We start from the raw sequence: 17540 nt of genomic DNA, 5'->3' as shown, positions 1-17540 counted from the left end.
GGCAGAGGCAAGAGGTAGATGATTTGCCACAACCATGCTGGGAATGAATAGGTCATCAGATGCCAACTCTGGGGAGTTGGTGCAGCCTTTCCAAGAATTGTCTTAGGAACAACCAGAAGCTGCTTTGTACTGAGCCAGAGGCAGAGGACCTGCTTTGCAAGCAGAAGGTCCCAATTTCAATCCCCGGTGTCTCTGGGCAGGGCTGGGAACATCCCTAGTCTGAAACCCTGGAGAGCTGCTGCCAGTCAGTGCAGACAGTACTGGGCTGGATGGACTAAAGATCTGACTCAGCATAAGCTGTAGTTCTGTAGTAGAGGATCTGCTCCGCACACCCAAGGTCCCAGGTTCAATCCCAGGTGTCCTCAGCCAGGTCTCCTGTCTGAAACTGTCAAGAGACCAGGCTGAGGAGTACAACTCTGATGAGGAATGGTGGGAGCCTACCCCTCGCCCTGCTCATGGCCTGGATCCTGAAACTCCACAGGAGCAGTGGAGTAGTGTTGGTTTGGAACAATGGTTTGCCGAGGGTCACAGTTTGGAGGGTAATAGCTGGGCAGAACTGGGAGATGAACAGCAAGGAGAAGAAAGGGAAGAGAGTAAGATAGCAGGCTCTCTCTCACCGGAAGATGTGCAGCTTCTCAGTCTCAAGGCTAGGAGGTTAGATAAGGTGGCTTCGCAAAAGGCTCAGTGGTTGAGAAATCAGGTGGATAGGAGACGGGAGGACGGAAGCGACTAGAGGGAAGTGCACTCTGAGAACGGACGCTTGTTCTTTCACTGCACTCATTAAACATTTCTGTTACTGGTAAGAGACTGCTATCTCTTTGTACTGCTTATCTATGGCCAAGCCGGGAAGAAGCCGAGCCTCCAAAGCCTGACAGAAACCTTGGGGCGGTGCTGCTGGTCAGTGTGGGCAATACTGAGCTAGACAGACCAATGGCCTAACTCGGTATGAGGCAGCTGCCTCTTCTCCTAATCCTTGTCCTCTGCCACAGACCCCAGTGAAAACCATCCCTTCTCACTCCACACCGTTACTCGCCCAGGGAGGAAAGTTGCCCTAGGGCTGCGAAATATCTGGTTTTCAATATTGTGATACGCCACCAGCTAGCTAAACATTGTGATATACCGATATATCACAATGTCTGAAATAAGGATGCAGCTATGCAGAGGCATTGGCTGGCTTCACGGTTTTTCCCACGTAGTGATTTTTGCATAGTGTGTCACATGCACACACCCAGATTCGTGTGTGTGTGTGTGTGTGTGTGTGTGTGTGTGAGAGAGAGAGAGAGAGAGAGAGAGAGAGAGAGAGAGAGAGAAAGTGATGGGCACACACACACGGCAATAAAAAGATTGCCATGCATTCCAAGATCCAAGTCCTTTGTGAAAGTCTACAATTACAACCACTCAATTCCTATCAGCTATTCCACTGATGTTCCCCTTGACAAAACCGTTGTCAACAAAGATGTCTTTAGGGACCCTGTGCTGAAGTATAAAGCCCAGCCAAAGTGAAATTCAAGGAAAGATACAAGACACGAAAGAGCAAGTGGTTTCTTCCAGAAGCTCAGATTCTGAGTGGCATGTATTTGCACCAATAAATATTTTTGAAAAGCCAAAAACAACAACATCAACCCAGCAACGTCAAGCACTTACACTTCTTTCTCTTTGAACTCTCCTGGCGCCTTGCTGGGCCTCACAAACTGCGTAGTTCCAGTGCTAGGGGAAGAAAAATAGGTATACGGGGGCTGGTGTTAACTGATTCTCTTGGAGTGACATAAAAGGGAGATTTTCATAGGTGTTTGTGTGTATTGCAAAGGAATTTTCCGGAGTAAACCAAAGTTGCTTCCATGGAACCTCTTCTTCCTCAGGGTTCAACCTGATTTGACTGTGCTAAGTTTACAGGGAGGTTATATCAGAGAGACTTCCAGATCACTGCTATTTTCCAGCAGATTAAGGCTGAACAAAGAAAGTAGATCTGGTCCTCTTGTGCTACAAACCCACTTCCGGGAGGCGGGGAGGGGGGACACTTGGAATTTCTGTGATAAAAGCAGAAAGTGCATTGGGAAGGGCAGGATAAACACCAGCTCCAATGCAACATTGTATAACCTCCAGCAAACCAATTGGAACTAACGCTCGACAAACTTAACTCAACTTAAGTGGACTTTGTGCAAAGAGGTGACAGGTCTTCGGAAAGCAATTATTGCACAATATTCAAGCTGCGATTCCTGAATTGCAGGACTAGATGTCCTTTGGGGGTCCCTGCCAACTCCACAAGGCTATGATATGAAGTGGGTAAAAGGAAAGGACATGGTGTTTGGGTCCGGGGAGTGGGATAAAATGTAGTAAGAGCAGACTGGCATTAAAGAAAGTAAAGCTCCTCATGCTGAAAGTAATGCTCCTCATGCTCCTCCTCATGGTGGCAGGAAACATTTATTTGCCTAAGAATTTAATTACACAACACGTCCAGTAGTTTCCACAGTGCACCTGCACCTAAAATTAGAAATAAAAACTTGGAGAAACAAACCCACGGTCCACTGGATCCAGGCTTCAGCTTCTTTAAGCTTATGCTGTTTCAGTGGAGGCATGCGTTAATTACTATGCTCAGCTTTCTCCCCCTCCACCCACCCCCCTTCTAATTGCGACTCCTTCATTAGGCAAAACCCGAGAAGTGGCAACAACAGCGTAAAAAGCTAAGTTTTGTCGGGGGGTTATAAAGATGATTGCAAATGTTTTCGTTTGCTAGGGAGTGCACAGAGATCTCCATTTACATAACACGCACACCTGGCAACTCGCTTGGGGCACCGAGCTGGTGGGATTAATAACAAAAAAGCACACAACCTAATTTACGTCTGAAGTGGCAGCCCGGCAGATGGACGCTTCCTACCTGGCTGCAGGTGTAAACAAATCCTCCCCTGGCGCCTTGCTATGGAGATGTTTCGCCTCTGCGCCGCAGTGGGGAAATAGTTTTCCTCCTAAACACAAATAACAAAATGTGCTCGATTGGGGGCAGTGCGGGGGTTGTAAGGGGGGGAAGGGTGCTAGTGGATGGGGGAGAGAGAACGACATAAGCTACTGAAAAGGAAATCATGTCTTTCAGCAGTTGGCAAAGATAAATGTGTTTTTAAAGAGATCTTTCTTTTCCTCTCCGCTCCTTTTAATAAACACATCCCGAGCTCCTGTGGGTGCTGAAATATTTACAGATCCTCAGTGAATAGCAACCCAATGTTGGAGCAGATGTACGAAGCTACCCGCCCCCCCCCCTCCAGGGTGGAAAATGTGGGGGGGGATCTAATTCAATCCCCCAGCCGGCTCTTGTAAGTCAAATGCACAGGGCTGCTGAATCAGCAATGGGTTGTCATGGATGTTGATAGAGATAATAAGATTTTCTAACCGTGGCGCTACAGGGGTAAGAAGCCCGCCGGAATACAGAAGACAGCGCTCCCCGCTCCCGGCTCCCTTCGGCTTCTCAGTGTGTACGTATGTGCGAGAGAGATCAAAGCAACTCAAATGTAATCCTGCCTGATAAAACAGGACCGATAAAAGGAAGGACTTCTACACGCAGCGCAGAGTTCCAACTCTGGTACTCGCTCCCAAAGGAGGGAGGAGGCTATCAGTGGCCACCAGCCATGATGGCTGGGCTCTGCCTCAACGGTCAGAGGCAGCAATGCTTCTGGACACCAGTTGCTGGAAACCGCAGGAGCAGAGAATTGCCATTGCGCCCAGGTCTGGCTTGCCTGCTTCCCAAGAGGTATCTGGCTGGGCAGCATGAGAACGAGATGCTGGACTCAGGCGCAATCTTATGATTCTAAGAACCTGCGTGCAAGGAATCTTAAGCAGACCTTTCGCCTTCCGACGCTTGAGAGCTGGGGAGGTGGGGAATCGGTGCCCCTGGATAGCAACCCCTGCCACCCCTGACCACTGTTGATGCTGCATCTGGGGGCTGAGGGGAGATGGCTTCCCAACAATACTTGCAAAGGATCAAAAAGGTTCCCCATCCCTGCTTTGAGAAGAAGAAAAAGACAGCCATGCTGACAGATGGCAAAGACACACTACAAACTTGTAAAAAAAAAAAAGTAATAAAAATCAACTTGCGTTGCTCTGCGTCTGTGGGGCATTCTTTCCTCCCACAGATTTCTTGGAATGTCTCCAAGTCATCTTCCTGACTGCAAATATCTTGGGTGATGTCCAGGTCTTCTTCTTCAACAGCAGTTGAGTTCTGAAGAGAACAACAACAAGGAAAGATGTGGTTTCTAGAGGGGAAGCTAGGAAACAGAGAGCCAAGTCTCTGAACGTCTGGGAATAAAGGAGCTGGCCCAACAAAAACCACTTGGGAGATCCAGAGTTGAACACTAGGAAAGGTGTCAGAGAGAGTCTGCCCCCGAACATCAATGGAAAGAGTGTTGCATTTGAGCACAGATCCTGCTTGCCACTGCGAGAGCAGGAAGCTAGACCAGGTGGGTCCCCCTTTGGCCTAATCCAGCTCACAGGTCTCTTCTGATGTTCCTAAGGATGCCGTGCTGGAAACGACTAATTGTTTTAATTGCTCATTTCTGTACCTTTTCATGTCAGATTAATTTCTTCCTCAGTGGAAAGGATTCTAAATGGCTACTACCAACAATGTCTCTGTTCTGCCTCCACTGTCGGAGGCAGTAAATGCCTCTGAATTTCAACAGCTTCTGGGAATCACAAGTAAAGGTAAAGGTAAAGGGACCCCTGACCATTTGGTCCAGTCATGACTGACTCTGGGGTTGCGGCGCTCATCTCGTTTTATTGGCCGAGGGAGCCGGCATACAGCTTCCGGATCATGTGGCCAGCATGACTGAGCCGCTTCTGGCGAACCAGAGCAGCGCATGGAAATGCCGTTTACCTTCCCACCAGAGTGGTACCTATTTATCTACTTGCACTTTGACGTGCTTTCTAACTGCTAGGTTGGCAGGAGCAGAGACCGAGCAATGGGAGCTCACCCTGTCACGGGGATTCGAACCACCGACCTTCTGATCAGCAAGCCCTAGGCTCTGTGGTTTAACCCACAGCGTCCCAACACAAGTGGGGAGTGCCAATTCTGCTCCTGGACCACTGTAAAACAGGACATTTGGCTCCCTTTGGCTGATCCAGCAGGGTGGTTCTTTAGAGCAGGTCTGAAGCTCCCATCCCCTTCCCTGATCTTCTGGCCAGGCTGGCTAGAGCTGGCGGGAGTTGGAGAGCCCAACAGCGCCAGAAAGGCCACAGACTCTCCAGCTCTGTCTTAAAGAACTTAGACACATCATAGAACCCTAGAGTTGGATAGGACCCCAGAGGCCGTCTGCTCCAACCCCCTGCAATGCATGACAAGAAGGCCATTTAACTTAAAAGCCTCCAAGGAAGGAGAGTCCACAACCTAAAGAGGGAGTCCGTTCCGCTGTTGAATGGCTCTTGCTATCAGAAAGTTCTCCCTGGTGTTTAGTAAAGGGTGATGCACAGTGCAGGGAAAGTTGATAAGGATATCTTTCTCTTCCCCACTCTTGTAATACTAAAACTTTGGGGACATTCAGTTAAGATGACATGCTGGGAGAATCAAGGACAAAGCAAAGGACTTTGCCACACAGTGCATGGTTTAACTATGGAAGGCTTCCCACAAGTTGGAAGGCTTTAAAAGAGAATTAGACACATCCACAAGGGCTTTGCTCCACCTCCTCTGTCAGAGGCAATATGCCTCTGAATGTCAGTTTCTGGGAATGGTTGGTGGGCCAAGTGCTCTAGCTCTCAGGCTCAGCTTGTGCATTTCGCATGAGGGCATCTGTTTGGCCACTGTGAGAACAGGGTGCTGGGCTAGTTAGGGCCTTGGCCTGATCTACCCCCACAGGGCTCTTGTGTTCATTGCCACCACAATGCCTCCTCTTGACTTTGCTTGCCATCAGTGATGGCAGTGCGCAACCATGGCCGCCATGAGGAGGCATGAGTAGATGGACCTTTTCAGGTGCAGGAACTGCCAACCCACCCCATCAGAAGGCTTGAGGAGCACTGGGCAACAAGGCCACCACTAGCAACAACCCTTCAGCTCCAGGGTTTTGTAACCAAGAAGCCCAGGGCTCTGCAGGCAGACGTTCCCACGCGATGCCTCCCTTCCTCTTACCTCTGGTTCTGCGTTCTCAGGAGGAACTGAGGAGCAGTAGAAGAACTCTGCGTCAGGAGTGAAGAACTCTTCTGATACATCAAGGGAGGGAGACAGGGAGGGGCCCAGTTCCTCCAACTGCCCATAAAAAAAGAAGTAAAACGTGAAGATTAGAAACCTACCATCTGGGAAAGGGGCTGTGGTTCAGTGGTTATAGAATCTGCTGTGCACATGGAAGGCACCAGGTTTGAATCTCAGCCTCTGCACGTAGGGCTGGGAGAGACTCCCTGTCTGAAACCCAAGAGAGCCACCGCTGCCAATCAGCTAAATGGGCCAATGAACTTCCTATAGTCCCACTGATAAAGAGATACAGCTATTTGTATTTACAACATTTTATTATTATTATCATCATCATCAGTGCTATTTTTCTAGAAAAAGAATTGCCGGAACTCACTAGGAACACCTCCCTCTTGGAATGGCAATGACATCCACCTTTCATACTGCCTTTTATTGTATTAGATTTCAGTATTCAATTAAACACAGACATCTGCATTCCCTCAGTGTTTGGACCCACCCGCCACTGGGATGCGGCCCCTGGAAGGTTGCCCCCAAGAGAATGTGGCCCTCAGACCTAAAACGTTTCCCCACCACTGATGTACAACTACATGTACAGCTCCCCCAATCTTCCGTTCCCACAGCCCAAGCACTTCAAGCTTTTATCTGACAAATTGTTAATGTAGACAGATAGCCGAGAGGACTGAAGCTGGCTTCCCGCCAGGACGTAACAAGGAGAGCTTCAGGGAAAATCCTAAGAGGGGTCAGGGGAACCCTTCAAAGTAACTGTCTGGGCGGAGAAGCAGGGGGAGCGCTTCCATTACCAACCTCTCTTTGCCACTGTTCAATCCTAACTTTCAGGTAGGGAGGGCGATCAAAAGCCAGCATGTCCCAGTCTCCCTTGCCTGGCCTCTGCAGAACAACCTCTGTTGTTAGGAGGCCTCTCCAGTGGCCTGGCCAATGGCAGGCTTTCCAGGAGGAAGTCCCACCCAGCCCAAGAACAGGGGGACATCCGGACCCTCCAAAACTCACCACTCTGTGTGCCTAGGTAACCTTATACAGTGGTACCTCGGGTTACAGATGCTTCAGGTTACAGACGTTTCAGGTCTGCTAACCCATAAATAGTACCTCTGGTTAAGAACTTTGCTTCAGGATGAGAACAGAAATCGTGCAGCAGCGACAGCGGGAGGCCCCATTAGCTAAAGTGGTACCTCAGATTAAGAACAGTTTCAGGTTAAGAACGGACCTCCGGAATGAATTAAGTTCTTAATCCAAGGTACCACTGTACAGCATTCCTGCAACTCCCAGGGTACTGGGACTCTCCAACCCGACTTTCCGCCAGGATTACCATTATCCACTGCATGTTTTCAAACCAGAGCAGCAAGAGTAGTTAAGGCGGTGCCCTCTGGACACTGCTGGACTACAACTCCCATCAGCCCCTGCACTAGCATGTTCAGGGGTTATGGGAGGTGCAATCCAACAACTTTGGAGGCTGCAGGTTCCCCACCTCTGGCCTACCCTGACTGGCAGCTGCTCTCTGGGAACTCTTTCCCAGCCCTCCCATTGCTCGATCTGGATCAGTGTTCTCTATGCTGACTGGCAGCAGCTCTCTGGGGATTCAGGACATCCCTAGCCCTGCCTGGAGAGGCCCAAGGAGGGACCTTCTGCATGCCAAGCAGATGCTCTTCCACTGAGCCAAGACCCATCACAGGATGCTTCTTCAGCTTAACGTGCAACTGCTCCTGGCCTATAGGCTTCATCATATGGCAGCTAATCAATTTATTAAATAGCAATACAGATCTTTGATTTGGGATGGGGGGGAACCAGACATCGCACAGGGTTAAAGTGCCTACCCGGCAAAGGTCCTCGGCGGTGACAGAAAGCGAAGCGCTCTTTCGAGAGGCCAGGCCACACTCCGTTAGCACCTCATTTGCTGGGAACTGGATGCCTCTGCCTAAAAATAAATTATAACTCCACCGTGAAACGCAAGAAAATAAAAAACGGAGAGTGGGGGGAAATTAGCATGCAAAGAATTAATGGCGTCCCTGGAATGGCTTGGCCAGCTTACAGAATATAAAAGTGAATAAATCAGCTAACAGCAATAGGAGCTGTCGGGGCCCCGTGAAGATAATGGCAATTAAATGTCTATTCCATAAAGACAAGAACATCAGTCTTTACAGGGCGGGCAAAAAAAAACCGCCAGTAAATCATTTGCTTTGTAAGGGTGCCTAATAATTCACTTATTTTGAAGTTCTGAAAGGTTACAACATTTAGGGCTTTTTAGTTTTAGGAAAGAAAGGAGAACGAAGGGGAACGTGATAAGAGGTGCATAAGATTATACATGGCTGGGGGGAGAAAGTGGCCAGGGAGTGGCTAGGAGCCGCTGTGTAAAGCAACTGCGCCGCCTGCCGGCAGCTGGAGAAGCAGCAGCAGCATAAAAAGGCGCTTCAATAAACTTCAGCGTGGTACAATTAGCACACACGTTGCCCAGAGAACACTCCTGAAGGAGTTCTGTCGCTGAAGCTAACTAGGTCCTGCCACTTAAAAGCTGCCTGGATTGAAAACCACAGGCAAGATGCTTGCAGTCTCTGGAAGAAGCAGACAGGTTTATAAGTGTAACAAATATAAATCTAGGACATCCAGTTTTAAGTTCTGTCAAAGGTTTAGACAAAAGCAAGGACATTTGCTTGAAATTAGGTGGGGGGAAATCCGGGGGGGACTCATAGGAAGTAAAGGCAGTTGTGGGGAAGTTGTGGGAAAAGTGTTCGTTAGCTCTGCTATTTGGGTGGGTGAGTGAGAGAGAGGGGGGTGTCAGCTGTCATTTCCCTTCCTCTCCTTCACCCCAAAATAGCACTGTAAGCATCAGAGCTAATATTTGGTTTAAAAAACAGGGGTCACCAACAGCATCTCTACAAAACATCTGGAATAATTTTGACGTGCACATAAGCCTCTGAAAAATTGCTGAAATATCCCACCCCACCTGCTCCAAATCAGTAGCTCTGAACGGGATGGTTAACTGCAGAGAAGGAGCCTTTTTGCTCAGCCCTACCGTCAGTCCTTTGGCCCCCGGGTACCACAAATCTTTTCAACGCAACTTCCGGGGCATTTTCTTCGCTGCGGTCACAGGGCAAACAGTGGTCCCCGATTCCGCTGTCAGCCCGCGGCCTCCCCTCCTCGGTGTTCCACTGGTGGAACTGGAGTCTCTCCTTGCTGCTGGTGCTCCAGAAGACATCCTTGATGCTCTCCCCCTCACTCTCCGATGTCCATTCACCAAGACGATACTGGGGTGGAAGGCCAAGCTGCCCAGAAGCCGCTTGCCTCGCCATCTGCTTCACTTCCGCTGGGGAGGACAAGGCGGGGGAGCCCACTGTGATTTGCTTTTTCCATTTGCAGGAGGACTTCATAGGAGGAGACAGGGGGAACTGTAGAGCATACGTTTGGCACACACCGGTGCCCTAGGCTCAAATGATTAGCAAGATGGAGCAGGCTCTTGTCTCCAAGATAAAAGATGCTTGTGTCTTTTGACGTGTCTTGGAATGGGGGGGGTGGGTTGGCTGGGAGAGGGGGGGCGAGAGTTGGGGAATCTCAGCCTCATTTGCAGGGAGAGGAGATATTCTTCAACGCTCTTGCTTTAAAATGAACTGCTAATGGTTGAAACGTCAAGGTCATGTAAACTGTTTATAGAACAGTTAAGTCAAAAAATAAAAATCTCTATAAATTTTGCTAAATAAATTGCAGCATTATTATGTTTTAAAGCTATTGTGCTATGAATTATTTTTAATGGTCTGCTTTCCACGAACAGCTTTCAGCACACAATGTACTTGCACAAAGTGCAGATTGACAAATGAACCAGATTATGACTATGACTAGATATGCCCCGTGGAGAGTGATTTAAAGTGCTCTTCCTACTCTTGGTTTCTCTCCTGCTGATGTGTTCCTCCCACTGAGGCTTACTACCGGCTCAGGAGGAGAGAAAAGGATTTTGTGTCCCTAAGTGCAGCAAGCAGGAGAGCAGTGCTTCGAATTATGGGGGAGAGGAGGGGAAGCCTTTAATATCTAGGGGCGAAGGAAGCTCCCCCCCCCCCCCCCAGTCAGAGTTCTGTTCTGGTTCTTGGCTTTATTATCCCGTTCTTTGTTTGATGCTGCCATCCAGTGGCCAATGCGACAACAGAAAAGGAAGGAGATCTTATCAGGACCCCTTGAAATGCATTCATACCTCCAAAGTCACCCAGGGTGGTGGTTTCTGGCAAGCACCACCTCACCTTCTGATTGTAAAATGCATTGGGGACATAACTAGACATTAACTACACTGGTCCTTGGACGGGTGTGGGCATGCTGTAAGCACCCAGAAAGCGGGCCTTCAGCCTTGTTCCTCCAAGCTAGACTCTGGCACTTGCACTAAGCCAGTGCTGAAGCAACTTATCCCTCTGCACTCAACAACAGAGTTGCTGTCCGTGGTCCTGAATCTATGGCTCCTGAATGTATCATCTGTTACTGTCCAGGGTCCTGGTCTCCATCCAGCCCAGGCAGCCTTGTGTCTGCCTCACAACCACCTTGTCTGTCACCAAGAAGAGATTAAAGCCCAAAGATCACTGTTGATCCAAACAGGATCCTAGGAAGCAGTCAGTCTGAAAACCACCACCACAGCAGGCAATGTTGCCCTTGGAATTCAAATCCCCTCTCACTAGGTGGTGCTAAAGGCCGTCACTGTTGCTCAGCCTCACCTACCCGACAGGGTTGCCCGCAATGCCATGACTGGGACAGGATATAGAATATATACTAGTCCTGAAAGAACCTTTTCCAGCCTGGTGAATGCATTTCCTCGCAGACAACCTTCTGGAGGATCTGCAGGCCAGTGGTGGGTGGAGCCAGAAGCAAGAAGTGAGTGAAACAACGGACATGACTTTTACATTTGTACAGGATGCTACGTACCAGCTACACAAAAGGTAGAGGATTCTACACACACACACACACCTTTCCACCCTCTATTTCTTTTTATTTAAACATTTTATATACCGCTTAACTACAAAGTCTCTAAGTAGTGTACAGAAAAGGTTTTTTTAAAAATAGACCAAAACCATAATATCAGACTTCAGTTGAAATGCCTGCTGGAATGAAAAAAATAATAATTCAGTAGATGTTGGAAGTTCAAAAGGGAAGGGTAAACATTTTCATTATTCAAGAGGGTGTATTCAAGCCAGGCAAAAGCACTTGCAGAGGACAGCAAGGGGACGTGGCCTGGGGAGAGGGACGTGGCCTGGAAACAGCCCCGAGAGCCAGGCTGAGTGACACAGGGGCCACATTCAGCCCATGGCCTTGATGCTCCCCGCCATCCCGGAGACCTATAGATTGCACGACTCCAATGAAATAAAACACAATACTCACTTGTCCATTCAGACTGTGCCATCCTCCTCTCCTCGCTCCTCACACTATTGTCATAAATATCAGGTGTTGATTTTGAGACGAACCTGCAAGAAACACATTGGAATATGGGTGGAGATCATCTTCTGAGGCCCTTCTTCGTGTGCCTCCTCCGTGACAGGTCTGGAGGGTGGCAACACGAGAACAGGGTTTTTTCTGTGGTGCCTCCCCATTTGTGGAATGCTCTCTCCAGGGAAACTCGCCTGGTGCCTTCGTTATACACCTTTAGGCTCCAGGGAAAAATGTTCCTCCAACCAAGCCTCTGGTTGACTGATATTCAATGCCCTTTTAAAATGTGTTTTGGTGGAGCGAGGACAGGGGGGTTATTGAGTTGTTCTTGTTCTTGTTTTTATTTTGATTTTGATTATGTAGTCTGTGTTTTTATATCATGATTTTATCCTGTGAGTATATTTATATGGTATACAAATTTAAGTTTAATAATAATATTCCTATATTATCACCATCTATTAATTTTATATCCCTCCTTTTCTCGTAACAGCAAAAAGGCGTCTTGGAAACACAAAGCCTGATTGCAAGCTGACTGTGAACAGATACAGACTCCATGGGTTCAAAATCAGCCTCCCAAAATATTACCTCTTCTCTCCCCCACCACACACACTTGTTTAACATCCAGCCTGACAAAGAGTTCTCGTGATGCTTTTGTTGGGCTACTGAAGGTATTGCCCTAGCATGGATTTTTTGAGTTGAGCTGGGATAGTCGGATGACACTGCAATGCACTCTATGTGGGGCTGCCCTCCAAGACAATGTGGAAACTTGGTCCAAAAGGCAGCAGAGGGGGGTCTTGGGAGTCTGGGGAGGGGGCTGGGAGAAGGGACTACAGTCGTACCTCGGGTTAAAGTTGCTTCAGGTTGAGCGTTTTCGGATTGCGCTTCGTGGCGACCCGGAAGTAACGGAACGTGTTACTTCTGGATTTCGCCGCTCGCGCATTGCGCAGACGCTCAAAATGACGTCATGCGCAGAAGCGGCGAATCGCGACCTGCGCACGTGCAGACACGGGTTGCGTTCTCTTCAGGATGCGAACGGAGCTCCGGAACGGATCCCATGGGCATCCAGAGGTGCCAGTGTATTTGTGGTGGCTCCCAAGCTGTGGAACCCCTCCCCTCCCCACAGAGGCACGCCTGGCACCTTTCACTAAACAGATTGTGCCAAAGGCTGAGGCTGACCCAGGGCTTCCGACTCCTGAGGTGCATATTATTAGACATTCTTGGTATCGCATTTTGTTTCAAACGGTTTTTAATGTTGCATTTTAAATTGCTGAGACCTGCCCTGGGACCTTAGGGTGGGCAATATACTGAATTCATCACTGTCCTCTATGGAATCGGAGGCAGTGTGGCTGGGGACTGAGGAGCAGCAGGACTCACCCATCTGAAAATCTGTTCCCATCGTCCACTGCAGACAGGTTCCCTCGCCACAACTGCGGACTCATGTTCCTCTTCCTCCGGACGGTGACGCCTGGGTGGAAAAGCTGAAAAATCACTCCAGTCAATCATAGCTGAGTGGGGACTCAGGTGGTTATTTATGAGTTATGCAGTTAACCAGGGGGCAAGGAAGGTTGTATATTTAGCGGCTGACTGCTTAATTTCCCACACGTGAGGAAGGGGTGGGTATTTGCCAATAGCTTTTAATGAGAATGGAGAGTACGCCTTACAGTGGCCTGAGGGGACAGACAGAGGCACCTGGGTGGCCATATTCAGCTCCCGGGGCTGAGGTCACACAACCCTCCTCCTGACTCCATGGCCAATATCAGTGCCTAGCAAATGTCCTTCCAGCAGGTCACAACCTGCACTGATAGCTCAGTTGGTTAGAGAGTGGTGCTGATAACACCAAAGTTGCAGGTTCGATCCCTGTATGGGACAGCTGCCTATGACAGAGCCAGATTACCAAATAGGCAGAGTAAGCACCGGCTTATAGGCCCCATGCCTTTTAGGGGCCTCAACAATGGATCAAAATCAACACTGTTTGTCTTGTGTAATGAAATTTTTTAAAAAAACTGTTGGTAAAATAAAAAAGTGTGTTGGGAGAAAATTTGCAAGCCAGACCCCCCCCCCCCCCGATTTAGACTGTCTAGGGGCCTCCGCAGGGTTTAATCCAGCACTGCTGCAGAGGGTCAGACTGGGGATCCTCAGGGTCCCTTCCAAGTCCACAATTCCATGAATCTATGAACAAGGGAATCTGCCTTGTTACTAGCTTAGCACTGTCTACACTGACTCTCCAGGCAGGAGGCCCAACTGAGGACACCTGAGATTGCACCTGGGACCCCATGCAATGCAAAGCAGAGTAAGATTCTAGCCTTCATGGTCCTGAATAACGGGTTGAAATAACACAGGAAGCTGCCTTATACAGAGTCAGACCACCTAGCGCAGTGCTGCCTGCTCTGACTGGCAGCAGCTCTTCAGGACTTCAGACATAAGCCTTTCCGCAGCCCTACCTGGAGAAGTTAGGGATTGAAGCTGGGACCTTCTGCATGCAAGGCAACTGCTCTACCCCCCAGCTACAGCCCCTCCCTTTACCGCTCTCTCACACCTGATAGTTGGGCTCCACTTCCCCTCTGCTCCAGGGGCTTTTGGGTGCCTCCAGCCCGCAGTCGCTCCAGCAGGTGGTGTCCTGGCTCCTGCGCTCTGGCTCCACGGGCTGAAAGGGCTGAATCACCAGAGGCCGCTGCATGGCCATGACACGCAGGGGCAGAGGGACGTAGTTCACAGACGGAGGGCCCACCGCTTTCCAGAGGAAGGCGCTGGGTCCGCTGCAGGGTGCCCTGCGGTTTCCAAAAGCGGCGCCCTCGTCCTTCTCCCAGTATTCTCGGACGATGGGGTTCAGGGCAACGGCGCATGGCTGGGGTTGGGGCTTTCTGAAGCTCTCCAGCTGGTCCAGCTTCTTTTCCGTCCGGCAGAGGGAGTCCCTCGCCTGCTGCAGCAGCGTCTGGGAGATCTTCAGGTTCAGGACGCACTTCCCAAAGTAGTGGCCCCCCTTCCAGGGGGTGTTCCAGCCCCGGGGGCTGGAGAACCTCACCATTTGCTGCACAGGGTAGGCCTGCGACATGTAGGTGACCTCTTCCCTGGTGTATTCCGACTCTGAATCGGAGGTGGCAACCCCCTCACTGCAGCTTGTCTGCCCGTCCTGAATTCTGGCTGGCAGGGGCGGCGAAAGGGCTTTGGCCCAATCCGCCGGGACGGTCCGAGGCTGCCTTGGGGATCCCTGACCCGGTCCCGATGTTGTGTCCTCCTCTGTGCTGTCCCCACACATCTCAGGGTAGCAGGTGTAGATCTCGTTTATTTCAAAGCTGCAGAGGCTCTCGTCCCTGTCGCTGGTGCCTCCCTGGACTTTGGGAGTCAAGAGGTGACCGGACTGAGCGGCAGGGAGGGCGGGCTGAGACTGGTGGCCAGCGGCACCTTCGATTCTGGGAGCAGAAGCAGCGCATCTCATCACGGTGAAGCTCCCGGCTGAAGAAACAAGAGCACGAGTCAGAATGGAGGGGCTAAGCTCTTAACAAGCACAGGACAGTGTTTTCTCTCCTCACACAAACAGACTTGCAAAGGGCCTCTCAGGATCCTGCAGCCTATTTCTGCCCCGTGCGCATGACGCCTGGATGCAAAGCCTTGCTCTGCATCAGGAATGTGGAAGCTGCTGCTCTCATCTTAACAGCGCTCCTGGCTGCTAGCCATGTTGGCTGGGGCTGATGGATAGCTCAGTCTGTAGAGCATGAGACTCAATCTCAGTCCCATGGGTTCAAGCCCCACAGTGGGCAAAAGACTCCATTGCAGGGATTGGACTAGGGATGTCCAACCAGCAGATCGTGATCTAGCAGTAGATCCCCGGCTGATCCTGGTAGATCGCGGGATCCTTATCATGTGCAAAATGTTATGGGGGTAAAGCTAAAAAACACTCTGGGCAATCCTCCCCCCCAAAAGCTCAACAACTCTGGGCACTTCCCTCCTTAAAAAAGCTCAATAACTCTGGGCAATCCATGCACGCTCCTCCTTCCAATGACAATGGGTAGATCACCGCCAGTGTTTTACTGGGAGTAGATCACAGTTTCTTGGGAGTTGGACATGCCTGGACTAGATGACCCTCGTGGTCCCTTCCAACTCTGAGCAGAGTCCCTTCTATGAACAACATCTAGCAGGGCATACAGATGGCTGTTCCCCCATTCCTGGTATAGACCACACTGGTGTCTGGAGGGCCACAAACAGACAGAAGAGACCAACCATAGCTCTGTATCACCTACACTGACGGGCAGCAGCTCTCCAGGATTTCAGGCCTAACTGGAGACGCAGCTGTGGATTGAGCCTGGAGCCTTCTGCATGCACAGCAGGTGCTCTGCCACTAAGATACAGCCCTTCCCGTTTGCCCCACTGGCACTGGCAGCAAAGACACAAAAGGCCAGGCTTTGGCCCTTGCAGCAAAAGCAGAACTTACAAGGCAGACACGGGACGCTCTGCTCCTCTTCTGGCTTCTCTTCTTCCTGCTCCTCTTCTGGCAACTCTTCTTCCACCTTGACCGAGACAGCGGAGGCGGACGGCAAGCAGATATTAATGTCAGCACGGGGTTCGGCCTTTGACGGTCCAGAACTGTCACCATGGCGGGTCCTACGAGACTCAAGCAAATCCTGCAGTGGCAAGGAGAATGGTGTCAGGACACAGGGGACCCCTCTCTCCCTGGAACCAAATCAGGTTGCCATTGTTGGCATCCGTCTGTCTCAAGAGACAGTGGAGTGCGCCTCCAGGGATAGAGTCAAACTTTGCGTTAGGAGCATTAAAGTGCACTCCCCAAGACACAAGCCTGGGGAGTGTGAATGGAGGTCCTGGGCTGCCCAGGTGTCAAGTCCGCCCCTCTCAGCCTCACTGATGTGGTCCAAAGGAAAGCAGAACAATACGTTTGGCACCACCTTGGCTGCAGGAGTTGCCAGAAGGAGGCTTACAAGGCATTCTCCAACCATCTTAGCGACTCAACTCCTGATTTGTGTGGGTTTTACCCCTTAGACTTTTCTTCTCCTGAAATATCCTGCAAGGCAGCAGACGTGTAGGGTCAAAGTTTTCTTTCTCCTAGATGAGCTACCACTTTTCAAGTGATCCATTGGTGGGGGGAGTTTAAGCACAGGCTCTCTGGAGTTAAGAAGTAGCCTTGCAAAAATACTGTTTACAAAACACACTGGCGGTTAGTTTTTAGCTAGCTAGCCAGCCACACCTGGGTGCCCAGAGGTGGTTCAAATTTGCCAGAGGTGACCAGCAGTAAAGTTGTTTGCAAGATTTGGGAGGCTCAATTGCTCTGGTTCACCTTCAGGTCATTCTTCAGGATGTATCGGATATCCTGCAGGTTCATGGTGCGCTGTTTCTGCCTGGACTCCAGCCCAGTCTTCACGATGTCGTAATAGGGCTTAGGCAGCCTGGCATCCGCTTCCAGCCACTGCCCAGAAACTATGAGATCCTTAACATCCGGGCCCTCGAACCCATCCCAGGGGATGGTATCTGGAAGACACACAGACCACATGCATGCTCTGATGTGGTGAAGCTCTAAAGGGGAGGAGCCTGCCTTATGGCAGAGGGCATGTCAAGAAATACACAATTAAAATTAAAATAGAATCAGAATTGTAGAGTTGGAAGGGATCCTGTGGATCATCTAGCAGTAGTAGAATTTTGGCAGCAGCCTTGAAGGGGAGGCTGGGGCCAAACAGCTTGATGAAGACGGGAAGAGAGACTATTCCAAACAAGGTGCAGCAGCCAAGAAATGGGAATGGGGCAGGTCGAGAGCTTCAAAAAGCGAACACACAAACTACAGTTGTAAAAGGGCAGCCAAAATGATCATGGGTGGAGCATTTGGGACTTCTCTGTTTAGCGTAAGAGGCGACACAACAGAAGTTTATAAAATTCTGCAAGGCATGGAGGATGTGAATAGAGAGGTTTTCTCCCTCTCATAACGCCAGAACTTGTGTTAATCCAATGAACGTTGGACGATTCAGGACAA

The 17540-nt window shown here is 50.0% G+C and overlaps 1 protein-coding gene across 5 annotated transcripts in view; it reads right to left on the bottom strand.

Moving 5' to 3' along the window:
- Positions 1-17540, bottom strand: part of TEX14 (testis expressed 14, intercellular bridge forming factor) — a 52068-nt gene that overhangs the window by 10802 nt on the left and 23726 nt on the right. For 4 of the 5 annotated variants that reach the window (XM_083714993.1, XM_083714994.1, XM_083714991.1 and 1 more), the window contains exons 12-22: positions 16854-17044; positions 15996-16185; positions 14103-15019; positions 12941-13044; positions 11522-11604; positions 9186-9476; positions 7990-8090; positions 6104-6220; positions 4084-4207; positions 2876-2963; positions 1645-1707 (exon numbers count right to left, since the gene is read on the bottom strand). In XM_083714993.1, the coding sequence (XP_083571119.1) occupies positions 1645-1707; positions 2876-2963; positions 4084-4207; positions 6104-6220; positions 7990-8090; positions 9186-9476; positions 11522-11604; positions 12941-13044; positions 14103-15019; positions 15996-16185; positions 16854-17044 (2269 nt within the window). The remainder of the gene's footprint in view (positions 1-1644; positions 1708-2875; positions 2964-4083; positions 4208-6103; positions 6221-7989; positions 8091-9185; positions 9477-11521; positions 11605-12940; positions 13045-14102; positions 15020-15995; positions 16186-16853; positions 17045-17540) is intronic. The other variant, XM_083714995.1, reaches the window with a different exon arrangement.

This window comes from Podarcis gaigeae (genome assembly GCF_964106915.1).
Source record: "Podarcis gaigeae genome assembly, chromosome: 15".
NCBI classification, from domain to species: domain Eukaryota; kingdom Metazoa; phylum Chordata; class Lepidosauria; order Squamata; family Lacertidae; genus Podarcis; species Podarcis gaigeae.
This window is presented reverse-complemented; position numbering and strand designations above follow the sequence as displayed.